The following is a 17755-nucleotide window of genomic DNA, read 5'->3' as shown; positions in this document are numbered from 1 at the left end:
TGGGATAAAGTGTGGTGTTGGCCCGAATGGGAAAGCTACCTTTCCTGATATGGAACTATAGGTTGTCTCGGCTTTCTTCTCAGTGTTGGAAACAACCAAACCCCTATTTTAGCATGATTCTCACTTTTCGCGAAAATACATGTACTAGAAAGAGTTAAGGACCAGAATAGAATTTAGTAAAAATAGGAGGGAATTAGGTTGTTTGAATATATTTATTTAGTGCAACTTTTGGTTGGTAGTGTTGGTATATGGCCATTACAATTTTTGAAAGCGACTGATTTCTAACTCTTGGACGGGTTGGCGAAATTAATAGAATTCGGGAGAATCATACCAAATATTTAGTTATGATTAATTGAAATTAACTAATAAACATTATATTTGATATATATATATATATAATATACAATATACAAAGATAATTGATATACGCACATTTTTTGAATTTAAAGCGTATGTATAATTCATACATATATCCCAGTGTACGAAACCTCGGGTATGGTAATGATGGGAAAAACTCTAATTTGTCAAAATACCCTTAATGAGGGACATTTTCGTAATCTGCCTACACAAGATCCGCGCCCCACTAAAGCGGGTCAGAAAGAACCCACCCCACAAACCAAAGACCCGACTTGATAATAGTTGTCCAATCAGAGACGCTAACGTCCAGGATGCGTGGCCCAACCCACTGTACACACCTAGAATTATAAATACCCCGGCGCGTCATTTATTGAGGTAACTGTTGTCTATTTATTTTCGACCTACTATCTCAGCTCGCACATTTTTATATCGATCAACTCTAATTTGAGAGTCGAAGGATCATTGTCAGGGACGCACCTGACGAGCCTCACGTTCGTGTTTTCATTCTTAGGATCCAATCACTAAATCGTGTGAGGATACATGGCCTAGTTCAATCAACAGTCGTGGTCGTATATTTCGAGCTCGATCAGGTATATATGAGTTTTGACCCACAATGACAATATATGAAGGGATTCATACACTAGTTGTTGGTGTTTTACTTTTTATTACTATATATAGACGGTTTTGTATATTGCTGGAATTAAAGAATTATTTATTGTGATATGTTGGTGTATTTGTTCGTTATTAATTATTGTGGCATGAATCTTCACTGCTTTTTGTATATTTTCAAAAATTATGGATATGCACTTTTTGAAATCCTACCTTTGACTGTAAATTCAGATCCCTCGAATCTTTGGGGAGCCGACTATAGAAGATAATATCAAAAATAAGTTGGTGAAGCATAGATATCATACGACGTTTCAAATGCTCATTATAATATAGCAGAACAATCTCTTGTGTACTTTTGATCAGGCAGTTAAATAAATATAAAAGTTACAGAATTGAATAGATTATACATCTACTAGTTGAAGTGCACTCGGTGCAACTATTATTATATTTGTAGCTGTCGCACATCTTTTTTTATAAAAGATTGATTGTCGGCTTTAAATGAAATATTATCTACTTTTAACGAAAATTTCAATATTTTGATATGAGAAGATGCATAATAAAAAATAAAAATATATATTGTATTCCTGGTTTTATCTAAAAAGGATGATAGTCACACATTCAATGTTACCGGACCAACCCACACGGTGGCTTCAGAAGGCACATGGTCTCTTCCAAGTATTATTATTATCCAATTCGAAATTAAACTAATATTGCGTTCTGTATATGTTAAATGAAATAATTAGTACTTATAACTAACTGAAATATTTACGTAAATTAATTACTATGATTAAACATATTACAGTTAATATTAAAATTTCAGTCAATGAACAATTTACATTTTGTGTATTTAAAGTGAAGAGTAAATTACAAGGGAAATTCTTAAAAAAAATTACCTTATTATTTAAAAAAATTATAAATATCCAACAAAAAATTCCTTTATGACAGCCCTGAAAGTATTTATTAAGATATTTATAATTGTATAAAAATATTTATTATTTAAAAATAAAAAATATTTATATTTTTAACAAATCTCAAAAAAAGCAGGTGAATACTTTGATGGGGTGTTGGTTCCCCATGACTGCAAATTTGGGGTTTCCCATAACAAGTGGGGTTTGTGGGCAGAGGAACGGACAATTGGAGCCGCCCCGTTGGCTTTCAACGTGGACTCCATGCACATCCCATGCCCTCATCCATCGTCGAACGGACAATTGGAGCCGCCCCGTTGGCTTTCAACGTGGACTCCATGCACATCACATGCCCTCATCAATCGTCATTTAATCACATCATCTCTATTTTAATTATGACGTATTCATATATTATTTTTTAAAAAAATTAATCTTATAATATATATGTAATTATATTTATTATGTAATTAATTAAATCTGAATTTTAATTTGAATAAAGAATCTTTGTATAAATCCTATATTATGATTTATGACCACATTTATTAATACTCAGCTCCAAACTGCAGCCATATTGATGAGAAAATTATAATATTAGTCCCTGACTATAAGGTTATTTCCAAATTTCATCTTATACTTAGTTATACATAATATTTTTAATTTTAGGGTAAATTACATTTTGCAATTCGAATTAAACTCATTTTTACACTTTACCGTCGATTTTTTTTTTTTTTGTATTAACTTACAACATTTAATCTTACAACATAACCCTTAAATATCACATGTGCACTGTGTGTGATGTTTTCTTAACAAAAAATTTAGTTGAAAAACAATAATAAATGGGTTAGTTAATATGGTAAGTTGACACAAAGAAAATTTAGATGCCAAAGTGTGAAAACAGACATAATTCGAATGAAAAAAGTATAGTTTACCCTTTTTTTTATGCAAAATTGTTGGGTTTGAATGAAAGGGCAGGGGGGGCATAGTGAAAATTTTAAAATTTTGACAATTCATCTCGCATGCACAACAGGTTTTTACATAACCTATACTCTTTCAAATACGGTTCACGATTGAATCACAAAACAAGTAGCAATGAATGATCGTATTACACTTTACGCACTCTAATTGGTGTAGACAAGAATGAAAATGCTTCCAAGCGTTATCTAACTATGAACAACTGTCTCAAATTCATAGAATTCCAAACATCATTCCTCTAACAGTGTCCACATCTCAGATGCCCACTGACGTATGGATCGATGCTACTCAATCCTAAAAACCCTTGTTTTGCTCGAAGAAACCAATGAATTAAGAACACACCTAATTGATGTAGTATGTTTGTTGTAAAAGTTCAACCCTAGCCAGTAGATGATGAAATTACTTGTAGGAGTGGGAGATGAAAACTCAAGGCTAGTTTAGTGAGAGGAACGTTTTGTCTGAGAGAGGGGGCTGATTTTTCTTATTGAAAAACATGAAACAGTAGAGTTTGTGAAAGGGCTTACATGTCTTCCTCTTCCACAACACAAGATCGTTAAAAATATATATATATATTTTCCTCTTTTGCAACATAATTAATAGCGGGACTAATTTCACACAAAAAATAAAATAAAAGTATGAGATTAAAATTGACTATTTTCACAAGTATAGTGCTAAACATGCAAATCACCCATAATCTGGGACTAATATTGCAATTTTATATGATGTTGATATATACGTACAAGCTTCAAATCTCTCTCTCTCTCTCCCTCACACACACACACTCAGTGAGAAGCAATTCACACAGTATCTATATATATTCTTGTATCTATATCTTTTTTTTATATATTTCCTACATCCATATCTATATCTGTATCTATATCTATATATATATATATAGATATGTAACTGTATCTCAGCATGGAAGCGGTATAGTTGAGACAGCAATTGCTGAGATTTTCTTAGGCATAATTATCTGTTGTTTTTATTTTTTATTGTGGGTTTGGTTGTTGCGTAGCAGTTGTAAATACACTGTACGTACATACATATCTATCTAGGATGCGCAGCATGGCGAGCTCACCCTCGCCGAAAGGCATCGCCGCCATTGTCGGCGTTGGAGCCCAGCTCGGCCGTTCCATCGCCCGTAAATTCGCTCACGAAGGCTACACCGTCGCCATCCTCGCCCGCGACCTAGGTCTGTATCTTCACTTCCTGTTGAAGACTGGATCCTCCAAATTAATCCCATCTAGCTAGCTTCCTGACAGATATATACATACATACATATATATATAGAGAGAGAGAGACATGAAACCACGAAATGCTGATTTTGTTTTCCTGAATTGCTAGTACAGGTAGGTTATCGAGATTTGCAGACGAGATAGCGAGGGAAGAAAAGGCGCAAGTGTTCGCGATCCGAATTGACTGCTCGGACTCGCGGAGCATAAAGGATGCGTTCGAGGGGGTTCTCTCTTTGGGTTTCGTCGAAGTTTTAGTCTACAACGCCTACCACCCAGTATCGTGGACCCCCACCAGCTTCACTGGCATCCGCCTCGACCATTTCGAGAAATCACTCGCCGTTTCCTCCGTCGGCGCCTTCCACTGCGCACAACAGGTTTCCCAATAACATATTTCAAACTCTTAGTCGGTAAAAATTCTTTAAATTTTGCAAAAATTAGTGTAGAGTGATCAATAATGTGATTAAATTATCAGGTGTTGCCTGGAATGGTGGATAGAGGGAGAGGGACGATTCTTTTAACGGGTTGCTCAGCCTCGCTCAACGGCATTGCCGGTTACTCGGATTTATGTAGCAATTAATCTACTAATCATACTTAATACCAAACTTAAATTCGATTAAAACCACGTTAATCTGGTTTTGTTTCTTTAAAATGAAAATGGATTAGGTTGTGGGAAATTTGCATTGAGAGCCTTATCACAATGCCTGGCTCGAGAGTTCCAGCCACTTGGAGTACACGTGGCTCATGTCATCATCGACGGCATCGTCGGCCCCCCTAGGTTTGTCTGGTTCCTGAATTTTCCCGATATTTCCCAATCAAACAGCCTAAGTTGTAGTGAAGTTACTAATCTGACTGTCTGCCCAGAACTTTTAAAGATTCTTGATGCATGAGATCCCGGGAATCTTGTTTACTTTTTTCCCAAACCACTTGCAGTCCCTCGTTCATAAACTAGCTATACTTCAAATTTTTCCATCTTTCTAGATGTCTACTAAAGATATATATTCACAAGTAGTTTTCCTGGATAAGATGCATATAAAAGGTTGTGGGGTAAACTAGTACTATAAAGCTAACCCCAAATTGGAGTTACATTTTTGCTTGTTATTATCAAGTACAATTGCTACATATTGGTATTAATTATGCATCAAAAATAGAAGATTCAAAGTGCATATTATGTATCAGAATCTTATAAGCTTTTTTGTTCGTAAGTAGATTCTTGAAATCCTTCGATCTTACAATACAACAGTCTGAATACTACTCAAGATTAGCATAAAAGGACTTCAAAAACATGACATAATGTAGTAGTAGTGACAGATGATATAATCTTTCCAATTGTGGGAACTTGGCAGGGGCAGCAGTATGCCGTCAACTTCGCACCACAGATCGTCGACGTCTTCTGTTGGTGAACAACAACACAGTGGAGGAGGGGACGGTTACATGGACCCTGATGTTCTGGCTCAAACATACTGGCAATTGCATGTTCAGGACAGATCAACCTGGACCCAAGAGATGGATCTCCGCCCTGGCGGCCCCAGGCTCTTGTGAGACAATGCATCTCCAAAGTTGTTAGTTGTTACCATTCTTCATCAGTCTAGTTGATTGCTTATCAGATTAAGTTATCACAATATGTTTACACAAGTTAAAGTAACCATGTCATGTGATATTTCATGTTAGTTCAAATTTCTTGAATGCTGGTGTGGACTCTCCGTACTAGCGTTTTCAATGCTTTGACTAGTGTATGTCGTATGATTGTGAAGTCTAGAAAATTGATTAGTTGTGGCCTTGCTAAGTGTGTGTAATTTTCTCGAATCTAATAAAGGTGGTATGATATTATCATCTCATGATGAGGTGGGGATGTCCAACAGTTGGAAAAGGTCCAGAAAGGTACATGGTTGGGTGGACTGAATAGCTATTCGTGTTCCAATTCAGTACACACAATCTCTGATTCGCTTGATGCTGTATGAAATATGGACCACTCAATGTCATCCGCTTGCTTTTTCTCTTGAGGGTGGTTCTTTATCCCATTCACATCTTTGCAAAACACTAACGATTAAACCAATAATTTTATATTTATTTAGTCAGTAATTTTATATTTAAGTATTACGAGTTGGATCTTGATTAAAGAAAATAGAGCTCAAAACTTTATATGTATTCATTATGAAATGACTCTGGCTGATCTAATATATTTAATTATATGGGATTCTAAATTTAATCTTTAATATTCTGGTGGAATTGTTGTGAACAAGTTAGAATAATATTATGAGAAGATTCATAGCACTTGAACCAAAAAAAATATTCCTATGACTTTAAAGCAGCAGGAAAAGTAAAATGTGAAGACCATTAACTAATGAGAATATTGTAATATTAAAAGTATGACTATAGTTTTAGGTTCAGAATATGGTTTAGTAAAATATCCTATATATAGCATATTACACTATGATTCAAAGTTTTCACTTCTTGTATTGTGCTGTCCTCATCATGTTAAGGACAATTCATACGATGGAATGTACTATGAGATGAAAAAAACCAGGATAGTGTTGGGATATTTTGACTATCAAGAGCCGTCAATTTTTATGGCGTAGGCCCCATTGATCCTGGAAATCGGAAAGCAATCATACATGAGGAGGACTATGGAATACAATCATCAGCAATCACAGCCATCCCTCTTCCTTCAATTGCAACAGCCGACAGTACATTAAAGTGGATTCAAGATGTTATTGACCGATATGTACACTGTAATGCATTCACTTATGCCCTTGCTGATAGTGGAATTCAATTTGTAAGTGGGTGGACACGTCAATAAGTTTTATGCCCATGAACATCGCCTAACACCTCGGATAAGTTTAATCAACAAATACGTGTTTTAGTTCTTTTTCTGAAAACAAGGAATGATTACGTTGTTACATCAAACTATCAACTCAATAATTTACACATCCTTTAATAACTATTTCATTACATCTTTCTTTAGTATCAAAATAAAAATAGGAACGAAATGTCCGATATGCGCATGAGAGGTCCCTCCTAATGAGGACGTCGAGAAGCTTAAAATAGCAACTATGTCGACTACATCTTAAAGATAACCCAACTTTTCTCAAATTCTAATGGACGGATTTTACATGGAATCAAAAGTTCATTAGAACAAAGAGATGAGAACTAAGTGAAGACTCAACTCATATCACCTTGTTTTGCTTTTGATGAGATTTCTTTTCGAACTGTTGTGCCTCCTGTAGCAAATTAGTCCTCAACACATAGTGGCATCTTTAACAAGATATATGCTGAAATACAAAGTTAACATGATTTCTCTGATTTACAAATGGAGAAAGCAATGGTGAGACGTTCTTCTATGTTACATGTCCGCAGTTTTGAGTCACCCACTAGGACGTGCATTTCCACAGAAAGAGGTTAGCTATAAAATTTTCAGTACCTTACTCCAGCCAAATTGCAGACGGGTCCAAGTGCAGGTCTGTTCTTCCTAGTACAAGTGGATGAGAAGCTTAACTTGAGCATTCCAACAACCATTTCATTACAGCTCAAAAGTTACCAACCATACGCTGACTGATAGTGATGGCAACAAAAGCAAAGGCCACTGCGTTTCATGTCCAGTCTAAATTTCTGAAGCATAAAAGTTACTGCCTATGAATGCCTTTTCACCGCCATTTCTCAGCCTTACTCTACGGTAGGTACCTAAAATACTGAGCATTTTCTCAATTTATATGCATCCTGGTAACTGTAATCTTCTTCTGATGTAAAATTTGATTATTATCCACCAAAAACCGGAAGTGGGTGTTGCTTAATGTGTCCCAATGCTTACCAAATCAGCCAATCCTATATCACTCGTGTCTTTTGGAGGCCTTTTTTTTTTATCACAGCATCAAGATTCAGCAGCTACCGATTTGAGTTACATCACAGGATACGATACACGTGGAGCAACAATTGACGGGGATGAGCAGCAAAAACTGGCATTTGTTTTCTCACTTCAACATTTTAAACCAAAACCCTAAAGCAAAATGGTCCACATGTTGGTGTATACAAAGTAAAACATAGGGGATTGTAGCATAGGTTCATACCATATTATCTCCATCTGTGTCTGTCAGTAGGTGACGCGTAATATGATGGATGACTGTCCATAAATCTAGGGAAGCGGTTACACTTCCTTGGTTCATATACATGCTTAGAATGTGAATAAGCGGGGTCGACAAAACTGCTATGCCAAAATTCTTGGCATTCTGGAACAGGGTTCAGAACAGAATTTGGACGAGGATGAGAACAAGGCAAACTAGCTGTGGATGCAGAAGTTCTATGAGAAGGGAAGTGGTGCAATTCTCTTGGCAAAACATCTAACTGAAAGTGGTTAAAGGGTTGGGAAGGATAATTGTACAGCAACACTGTGGGTTCTCTACCTTGGTTGGTTCGGGTAAGGTTTTGGCTTGTCCTGTGAGATGCAGGGCCTTTCAAATGGCTATTTTTCCTTGAATTTGACTTTTGAATAGGGGCAAAATTTTGAAGAGGACTCCGCTTCTTCTTTTTGGGTGACGCCTTTCCATATTCCTTTACACAATTCTTCTTCATCTGAGTTGTCTCTCTCGCTCCAGATGGACCTAAATGAAGGAAATGCTTGCTATTTTTGGCACCTATCGCCACACAACAAAAACTAATGCTAAAGTTGCACTTCAAACTAAGTATAAAAAGTAAAAAATACCAGAGAAGCTCTCTGTCTTGCAATACAGTGATACACATTCTTACCTTGGTGTGTAAGGGATTTATCTGTATTCATCACGGCTTTTGCCTTCCTCATGGCTCTGATATTTCTAGCTGCAGCTCCCCTTTTGTGCTTCTCTGCAAGTACTTCCAGTCTTTCTTTCTCATTCTTCCAACGCTGATACAGCCAAAAAGAGAAAAATGTTTATGACCATTGTTAACTATAGGACATTATTTTGCCAGGTCAAGATGAATGTACCTGTCTAAATGTCTTCAATTTATAGAGGTTGCGACCTTTCACAAGTAAAGGGTATAGTGGAGCTAGTTTCTTGGTCCCTCTGCTCCACAGCACTTCAACCTGGTTTAACATCAAGAATCAGAAGGAAACTGGGTTGACAGAAAAAGGCATGAGAATTACCAAGGAGATCAAACCCCACGATGATTAGCCTTCTATATTTGAATTTCACTCCTATCTTCTTACCTAAAATTGGTCTAACCGTGAAGGTATGCTGTTGTCTGGCAACACCATAGCTTTCCTTTACAATCCTCCCAGCGACAGTCCTCCTCCCCAAATGACTTCCACGCCTCGTCATTTTGTCAAATCTGTTCCAACTTCCAAGTAATGTCATCAATTGAGAAGAAAATGAATGCAACCGAACCATGTAAACAATCATAGAGCAGTTGTGATTAATACCTCTGATATACTTTCTGGTAGAACAAAACAACATCCCCCTTGCAGACATCGCCTGTGCAGAAGAAAGCCAAGGTGGTGAAAATGAAATAACCGCTAAAGAAGTGTTCCAGGTATTTTTTCCTTTGGAAACAAAGAGCATCGATTGTCAAGGATACCAGTGCAGTCAATTGTAAATGATGATCTCGGATAAAATGCTTCACCATTCCCTTCTTTCAACCTGTGGCAGAAAAATCTCAACATGTGACTTCATACACCAAATAGAAACCAAAATATGGAACAATATATTATTCTATAACCCCTTCAGGCCCACTATCGCCTTCAGAAAATGATAAGCACTTCTATGACGAATTAAATGTAGTTAGTGTGACTAACTTCGGAACACCACTAACAAAAAGAAAACATGTCTGCCTTTAAATTGATATACAAGTGTGAATGGTTCATAATCACATGTACCGTGAAACTACATAGTGATGTGGTTCATAACTCATAAGTTATAATGTCATGTGGACCACAAAGTGATGCACTAAAACATTTCATGACGACACATAGATGCAGTGCTTAAAGTTAGTGGCCACATTTTTTCACTCCAAGCACCAACGATATGAAGCTGGAAATCCATGCTTCTACATGATAAAAAACACCAAAGAAAGTTCTGCAACTAAAGATGCAAGGGCAAACATAGTTTGATACTGTATGACTGCTACAAATCCACATTTCATATATGTTGAGAGTTAATTACTTATCCATCCCTCCTCAAATGAGTCAAATTGATAGTTAGGCATCCCAGTGATTTCCACCAAAGATGGCATTTAATTGCATTTCTTTTTCACAGGTTTGTTTCAGCAGGATCGTTTCCTAACCCTTCCATTATTCAAAGTCATATGAATAACTAATAACATTAACTGGACCCAGTAAACGCACCCAAATCCTTCATGACTAACTGAGAAGGAGAAGTTAGGACTCGCTCAGAGAAGCAACATATTTTAAGCTCATAGTAAGCAACCATTCTTCTTTCAACCAACCAGATTCGCATCGTTTACCATACGCAGTTGGAAGGCTAGATATCTAGTTCCTTTTCCATTTCTCATCTTTTCTTTTCTTTCTTTTTTCTAATTGGCTTGCCTCCACTAAGGGAGACAGTGATAATGAACGCTCAACCCCATGAAGCAGAATTCTTTTTCTTAAAGAGAATAGTGAGTGGAATAAGAGAACAAGGAAATGTACTCTATCCACATTATTTTGTTGGTACGCAAGTCAAGCAGACAGCAGAACGAGGAAGCAGCTCTGTAGCATTGGAAAAGATTTCCTCAGGAAGCTAACATTCACGAAAGATATTGGCAGTGCATGATATGCAATAAACCTACTAACCTCCAGTGCTCCTTGATCCTTTCTATACACTCTTCTATACTTCCTGATACTCTCAAACTATGTTTTCGAAGATATGCTTTACATTCAACCAGCTTTAGCTCTTGGAGGACACTCCCCCCTGCAGCACACACAGAAACAGTCATTAAGCCCCAAATTTATAAACTTCTATCAATTAGAACTTCATACATAAAGATAGCATTTTATCAATTCCAGAAAAGAAAACAGACCTCGAATAAATTGAATAACTTTTTTGCATATGGCTTCTTCATCATCTTTATCAACATAGCCATAGTTGCATTCTTCATCTTCATCGACAGCCTCGTCGTCTTCTGAATCATTCCACTCACTCCCATCATCGTTGTCTTCATCATCATCATCATCATCATCATTACTGCAGCACCAAGTAGAAAATCAAAAAAATGATCATCACAATCACAAAGCCTAATGAGAAAAAGGAGAGATATAGTACATTCGTACATAAACCGCAAACAATTGGACTGTACTCTATTAGAAGAACGAGGAGTTCCGAAAATACCAAGAAGTGGAAGAACTGATCTCCTCAACAGCGTCGTCGTCACTCTCGCGCAGTGATGGTTCTGATTCCTCGGAAGAGGAAGTTTCGATGAAATTCCGTTTCTTGGACTTCTCGTGAGCCATTCAAAATTCCAACAGAAAATTTCCCAACCAAGAAGATTATCTTGAGACGTGAAAAAGAGTTAGCGTTCAAATCATTAAAATAGGGAAATTTGTTGGGCAATGGAAAGGGCATTTACTTTACTCAAATCATTAAAATGAGTCATGAAAGTTAGTTATCATCTAAACCAAGGGGGAAAAAGTGGCCATTGGGCTACTTCTAACTGTTCAAATAACATTGAATATTTATAATTATAATTTAAAAGGAATTCATTGTAATTTACCCTCTAAAATCCAATAATTTTGCACACTTAGTTGTTTCTGATAACTCAAAGTTTTGATATTATATACAGAATAAATATCATAAACAAAGTTCATTGTTGTTTTGGATAATTTCTATTACTATACGAAAAATATAAGTGATTTATGTAAAAAGGGTTAGGAAATATACTCATAATTACCTCTTCAATTAATTACTACTATGCTAACAACATTGACATCACATTAATCATTAGAGAAAAAAATTTAGAGTTATGCATTCCCAGATTTTCAAATTCCAGTCACCACAGGTCCACAGACTGCTGTAAAATTCGTAGACATAGAAGTAATCAACACATTAGCACGAAATTAGGTGGGAAAGGGAGATACAAGACTGTTGATGTCAGGGCTGTCTGTGTCTCCAATATATGTTAGAATATGAGAGTGTAAGAATATTCACTAAAACCAGCATCGAAATATTCTCAGCTGCAATCGGACACAAAATTTAACTACAAACTTTACACCAGTAAGTAAATTCTTGGATGCCCTTTCTGAAATCCCAGCAATGCCCACTGCGCCTCATCAATGTCACTTGAAACTTACCCTTCGTCTTGCAACTCGGGGGGGTATGGGGAGTGATCTGTATCTCCTCTTATCAGCCTCCCCTGTTATTGCAAAAGATCGTGGGGCATGAGGAAGTAACAGGAATCAAGGTTTGTCAACTTTTCCCCATAAGTGTCAATGTACTTTGGCAAGTGAACGGCTGGAAACACCATGTAATAGCTTGACAAATCCAAGGAAACTAAGTTTTCCATCAGTGTGTCTAATCCAATCATGGAGAACGGCATGAACAGGAACCGAAGGGCTAAGCCCGAGTTCCTGAAATGTGGGGGGAAAAAAAGATGTGGGGTTAAATTTATATGATCTCTAAACTGGTCGTATTTGAAAAAAAATCGTACAAAATTTGTTATTACCGAAGCTAACTCCTCAATCATGATAGTACGGTTCCCATCCTTCTCGAAGAGTTCATAGGCACAACGAGCATGTTGCTCCCATCTCTCGAGAGCCTCCAACTGATAGACACTTAATGCAGCAGCACAGAATTCTTCAAAATCCATCCTTCTGTATTGAAGTGCATTAAGCTGTCATGGCAGGAGAAGAAATTGGTTATTATATCTAGAATATAAAACGAAGCAAATCATAGCTAACAAGGAAGCCATAACACGGTGTTCAGAGGCATACTGAAGCAAGAAAATCATAAACGCGTGACTCATTCATGGCATCAGTTGCGTTCTTCTTCAAGGCCTGACCAAAAAAAGCAGAAGCTGAGACCAAGTTTTCATTCAAACTGAATAATAAATTATAACAATGTGCAAAGTACGAACCGCTTTGACATTGTCTAAACTTATGGTGCCATTTTTGTTTGGCTCCAATAGAGCAAATTGCTCCTTCAAATAGAAAAGTTCATCAGCAGTCAGTGTTTTTGATAAAGCCTGCAAAAATAAAGAAACAACGAAGTTCAGCAAATCTAAACTTGACCAGAAAGTATAATCGATGTGCTTGGAGGGCTAGTTTTACATTTTTCTTCAAATATTCATCACACAAAGCAGATTAAGATGGAAGGATAAAAAAAGATTATTGCTCTACGCACCCGTAAAGCAGCTTTCCGGAGGGGAGATGAACGCATATAAGCTCTCATGAGCTTAAATATTAGTATGTCCAAAGGAACCTTTACGTCGTTAGAAGTTTTTATCCATGGATGACCTGAAGCAGACAAATTGTAAGGCTTTCCAAATGAAGAATCAGTTTCTTTTTGTTGGTGAACAAAAATACACTTACAAAGGGCTTGAGCTGCAGTCATTCTTTTCCTTGGATCCTTATTTAGAAGACGTTTCACAAAATCTTTGGCCTCAGAAGACAGAGTTGGCCAGGGTTGTTCTTCATATGTTGGTTCAGCTTTTACAACAGCACGAAAGATGCCAGACTCAGTTCGAGCCCAAAATGGGCGGCTCCCACAAAGCAGGATATATGCTATTACACCAATACTCCAAACGTCAGCCTCGGTACTGTACGCTCGATGTAATACTTCAGGAGCCACATAATATGCACTGCCAACAATGTCATTAAGCCTTTCATCTGCAAAGAATTATGCAACACCATATTACTAGTTCTGCACTGCCTTAACAGAGGTAAATAAGAAACCATGAATGAGACAAATAAGGACTAACCTGGTTTCACGAAGTCTGATAAACCAAAATCTATGGCCTTCAGTAACGAGTTTTCTTCCTTTGAAGTAAACAAGAAATTCTGATCCAGTAACATGCTAGAGTTAAAGAAGCTATAAATTATAGTTGCAAATTCAACATAAGAATTAAGCCCCTCTCTCTCTCCCCCCCTGCGTGTGTTCTGGGTAACTCAACTCTTTTCACCATTTCTGGCATTCCCAATGATGAATACACAGTTACTTAGCAACTGATATTTGATATCATATCTTCTCCATCGGATAATAATATGTGATAAAAGTCCATCTAAGACAGCCCACACCAAATTAATAAGCCTTTTGAACCTGAAGATATGTACTCAAGAAACTCCTACCTCGGGTTTAAGATCCCGGTGGACCACCCCTTGGAGATGGCAGAATGCAACAACATTCAGTATTTGTATCATCACGGTCTTTGCGTCCTCTTCTGTGTACTTCCCACCCCTGTAGTTGAGAGAAAACTGAATTTGTTATTATGCTGGAATACAAGTTACATTAGCATTCAAGGTTCAATTCTTTTGTTACATAATGTCTGTACAATTCAAAGAAATACCTTGAAAGTATTCTATCTAAAAGCTCCCCTCCTTCACATAACCTGAAATATTAAGTCTATAGTGAGTTGCGTTTTCAAAGAGATTGTGTTTGAGATAATTACAAACAAAAAGAATAATTTAAGGTCATGCTAAATAACCAAAGGCATTGACTATAGGGAATTGCAAGCAGGGGAAGAAAATGAGCCAAGGTTAAAGATAATAATAATAATAATAATGAAAACACTACTTACTCCATCACGATGTAGACATTGTCATGATCTTCATAAGCATCATAAAATTGTATCAGATTGCTATGTCCCGTCAAAGCTCTCAATATTTTCACCTCCTTTCTCACATCTTCAATAGCAATAGCGGTGGTCATCTGGAAAGAGAAAGTATAAATACAATTAGAGAAGAGAATGGATATGAGATTGAAGGAATATCAGCAAAATTTTCACAATTTGGGCAACAGTACTCTTATTGATTGTCTTACATATGAGGATAACACAAAGAACTCCCAACTCATATCCATATTTCTAAAGTCAAATTACAATTATATTATTGAGATCATTTACCATGAGGGTTTCATATAAAATCAATGTACATATCAATGGGAGTCGACAAGACGCAGCTTGCAACACTAATTGAATAACAAGTTTAAAATACAACATGCAGTATATGCTCTCCATGCTAATATTTGGTATGTGTTTCAGTAAACTCTCTTTTTCTTTGGTATGTGTTTCACCAAACTCGTTCAGATTAGGCAGGCACACATGCTGGCTTGCAAACTCTGTGTTTCAGCTGCTTCTATATTATTAGTAAATTTAATCATGCCATCAACCATCTTTGTTGTCCACCAAACGTGATAAAATTGCGAAGGTAGAAGACTAACAGAGGTAGCCAGAGGTGTCAAGTAATGACAAATTTCAAGGCCCCACCCCCCCCCCCCCCGTCCCCCCCTCTTGACCAGAAAATATAGAGTGAAAAATAGAAAATCAAAATATGAAGAGCTCTTTCTCCACATATAAGCAGTTTCCCGAATATAGTATCATTTCATCATTGCCTGCTACAACGTTTGTGTTATAAGCAGACAAAGACAGTCATGTGTAGACAAAGACAAAAGCTGATGTCTGAGCTCGCATCAAGCTCTGATCAGCAATCAAACTCCAATCGCCTTGATCGAAAATCAAATGTAAATCATATTTCATAACTAACCTATAAAAATTATTTCAGCAATTCCAATTGAATAAAACTCAAACCACCTTTAATTGAAATCCATTCTTGGAGATAATAAATTTCACAGAGTTAAATCAGACAAAGATAAAATTAACAAAGAAACAGAAGTAAACCTTTTTCATAGATCAGATCTCTCCCACCCCAACAACTTATCCGATCAGCCAACAGTAGCATCACAGCTCAACAAGACCAAACTACAAGAAGAAGGGAAAGAAAAAAGGCAAGTGAATTGTTTTCCAAACCTTTGATTTTGGAATGACCTTAACGGCAACTTCCTGCCCTTTGAGCTCACCTTTCTTGAACTTCGACCGACAAGTATACCCAAAATGTCCTCTCCCGACCTCCTCTCCAAGCTCATACTTGTCGTAAAACTTCTTCGGGAACCCAAAACTTTTGTCCAGACTCAACGCCTCGGATACCTCCTTCCCCTCTGGTATCGCCGCCTCATTCGGCTTCACAGAGCCATGCCGCCGCGCCAGCACCGCCTTGATGTGCTTCGCCGGCGATGGCGGCGGGAACGGCCGTTTGAAAAATCTCCTCGGCGTTACTGACCCCGGCGCCGGAGATCTCGCCGGAGACTTCTTGGAGAACAAATAATGCGCTGGGCTAGGGCTGTAGAAAGGAAAAAAGGGAGATTTCTTACCTCCTCCTGACTTTTCCTCGTTCCTATTTTTCTCATCAAGATTGCCAGAACTTTTCGCATTAACATCGTTGTTCCCCGCCGGAACGGCGTTCTCCTGATCCTGGGCCGAAACAGCAGCGTTCTTGCACTCATCTGATAAATTGGGTTCCGGAAAGGGTCTGGGTTTGGAAGTACAAATTCCCATCTTCACTCCCCCGTAAGAAAATAATATCAAGAATTAAACAAAAAAAAAAAGAAAAAGGAAAGAAAATCCTTTCTGAATGCTTCTTCTCCTCCTCCCAGAACTGAAAATCTCTCAAAATCTTGAATACATTTTTCTGGGAGGGGGTTTAGCTTTTGAATTCTCGTAGGGAGTGAGAAAGTGAGAGGGAGTAGCGGGAGAAGGGATCTGTGAAGAAAGTGATAAAGCACACGGACGATTGGTGCTTTTGTCAAGAACAGAACAGAGAAATTCTTGAAAATAAAAAAAAATTAAAAAAAAAAAAAGAAGAAGAAGAAACTGAATTTGGGTTAGTAAAGAAAAAGTTGGGAAAATAATTAAAGATGATGAATGTAGGGGAGGGTGGTCCAGGCTGTACAATCCATGTCCACGTGGCAAGGATTTGCTGGGCCCCATTTGCTTAATTACTTGGATTTCAAATGCTTTGGGGATGATTCATAACAGTTATTATTTGATATCCTTTCTCATCTCATCATTTCTTTGTCTTTAATTATAATTAGAGATAATTACACCATCTTCTTATTTTTAATTTTACATAACTCTATAAAAATCCAACATAGTTTGAAAAATTTTACTTAGTACTCATGATGTTTTGTTTCTAATATGCACTATTATACGTGAAAATTTATAAGGATAATTTGATAAAAGAAAATTTATTTAATAATAAATATAAGTTTTTATTCAATTTTTTAATTTAATATCAATAATTTTTTATTTATGAAAGCTCTATCATTAAATATAAATAAATATTAGCAGTATTAAATATAATTTTTTAAATTTAAAAAATTTATAAATAATTACATTAAATATTATAAAAGAACATTGTAATTATCCTTTATAAGTTTTGCGTATAAGAGGGTGGAAAGCGGGAGAGAAAAGCGTGTTAGAATTTTAAAAATAAGTAAAATTTTGTCTGATATACTGTGGGCAAAAACAAAAGGAAGGAATAATAGACAAAATCGCGTTTGTCTTTGTCTTGCCCCGCCGGGAATCACTGAATTCAAACTGCACGCACCACGCTTTATTTTATTTTTTGTTTTGCTATTGATTCAATATTTGAAAAAAGTATTTATATAAACAAAAGGTTTTCTTGTGGAAAATAGACTGATATATGATAATACCATAATTAGTGTGATTTAA

The 17755-nt window shown here is 36.8% G+C and overlaps 3 protein-coding genes across 5 annotated transcripts; 1 reads left to right on the top strand and 2 right to left on the bottom strand.

Annotated features, from left to right (window-relative positions):
• Positions 1-3629: 3629 nt before the first annotated feature.
• LOC105177664 (uncharacterized) lies at positions 3630-5913 on the top strand. Its single transcript, XM_011100886.3, has 5 exons — positions 3630-4035; positions 4193-4452; positions 4551-4644; positions 4742-4853; positions 5422-5913. Exons 1-5 carry the CDS (start codon positions 3900-3902, stop codon positions 5615-5617), a joined length of 798 nt encoding a protein of 265 aa, XP_011099188.1. The 5' UTR covers positions 3630-3899; the 3' UTR covers positions 5618-5913.
• A 1393-nt stretch (positions 5914-7306) lies between these two features.
• On the bottom strand, positions 7307-11924 carry LOC105177665 (zinc finger CCCH domain-containing protein 62). Of its 2 annotated transcripts, none has more exons than XM_011100888.3 (9): positions 11368-11924; positions 11060-11223; positions 10833-10950; positions 9620-9681; positions 9465-9516; positions 9252-9382; positions 9030-9128; positions 8816-8948; positions 7307-8703 (listed from the first exon to the last, which is right to left on the bottom strand). In XM_011100888.3, the coding sequence occupies exons 1-7, from the start codon at positions 11487-11489 to the stop codon at positions 9124-9126; spliced, it is 654 nt and encodes a 217-aa protein (XP_011099190.1). In that variant the 5' UTR covers positions 11490-11924; the 3' UTR covers positions 7307-8703; positions 8816-8948; positions 9030-9123. The 2 variants fall into 2 exon arrangements, with proteins under 2 accessions (XP_011099190.1, XP_011099191.1); XM_011100889.3 differs by having other exon boundaries at positions 9252-9373.
• Positions 11925-12120: 196 nt separating this feature from the next.
• On the bottom strand, positions 12121-16895 carry CRK (CDPK-related kinase). 2 transcript variants are annotated; one of them, XM_011100891.3, is made up of 12 exons: positions 16045-16078; positions 15866-15946; positions 14768-14898; positions 14537-14578; positions 14319-14427; positions 13952-14030; positions 13563-13859; positions 13375-13487; positions 13109-13216; positions 12966-13028; positions 12698-12865; positions 12121-12602 (listed from the first exon to the last, which is right to left on the bottom strand). In XM_011100891.3, exons 2-12 carry the CDS (start codon positions 15872-15874, stop codon positions 12462-12464), a joined length of 1260 nt encoding a protein of 419 aa, XP_011099193.1. In that variant the 5' UTR covers positions 15875-15946; positions 16045-16078; the 3' UTR covers positions 12121-12461. The 2 variants fall into 2 exon arrangements, with proteins under 2 accessions (XP_011099193.1, XP_011099192.1); XM_011100890.3 differs by lacking the exon at positions 15866-15946 and having other exon boundaries at positions 15995-16895.
• Positions 16896-17755: the final 860 nt, after the last annotated feature.

This window comes from Sesamum indicum, linkage group LG9, assembly GCF_026168435.1.
Source record: "Sesamum indicum cultivar Baizhima isolate 11 linkage group LG9, ASM2616843v1, whole genome shotgun sequence".
NCBI lineage: Eukaryota > Viridiplantae > Streptophyta > Magnoliopsida > Lamiales > Pedaliaceae > Sesamum > Sesamum indicum.
Note: the sequence above shows the minus strand (reverse complement) of the source record. Positions and strands in the feature narration are given on the sequence as shown.

Coding starts and splice junctions, on each gene's coding strand:
- CRK (XM_011100890.3), bottom strand. CDS start 16,579: ATGGGAATTTGTACTTCCAAACCCAGACCCTTTCCGGAACCCAATTTA. Junction 14,031..14,318: donor ACCGGGATCTTAAACCCGAG/GTAGGAGTTTCT, acceptor TTACTGGATCAG/AATTTCTTGTTTACTTCAAA. Junction 12,603..12,697: donor TGATTGAGGAGTTAGCTTCG/GTAATAACAAAT, acceptor CCCACATTTCAG/GAACTCGGGCTTAGCCCTTC.
- LOC105177664 (XM_011100886.3), top strand. CDS start 3,900: ATGCGCAGCATGGCGAGCTCACCCTCGCCGAAAGGCATCGCCGCCATT. Junction 4,036..4,192: donor CATCCTCGCCCGCGACCTAG/GTCTGTATCTTC, acceptor TTGCTAGTACAG/GTAGGTTATCGAGATTTGCA. Junction 4,645..4,741: donor TGCCGGTTACTCGGATTTAT/GTAGCAATTAAT, acceptor AAAATGGATTAG/GTTGTGGGAAATTTGCATTG.
- LOC105177665 (XM_011100888.3), bottom strand. CDS start 11,489: ATGGCTCACGAGAAGTCCAAGAAACGGAATTTCATCGAAACTTCCTCT. Junction 10,951..11,059: donor AGTTATTCAATTTATTCGAG/GTCTGTTTTCTT, acceptor TGTGTGCTGCAG/GGGGGAGTGTCCTCCAAGAG. Junction 9,383..9,464: donor TACCAGAAAGTATATCAGAG/GTATTAATCACA, acceptor ATTACTTGGAAG/TTGGAACAGATTTGACAAAA.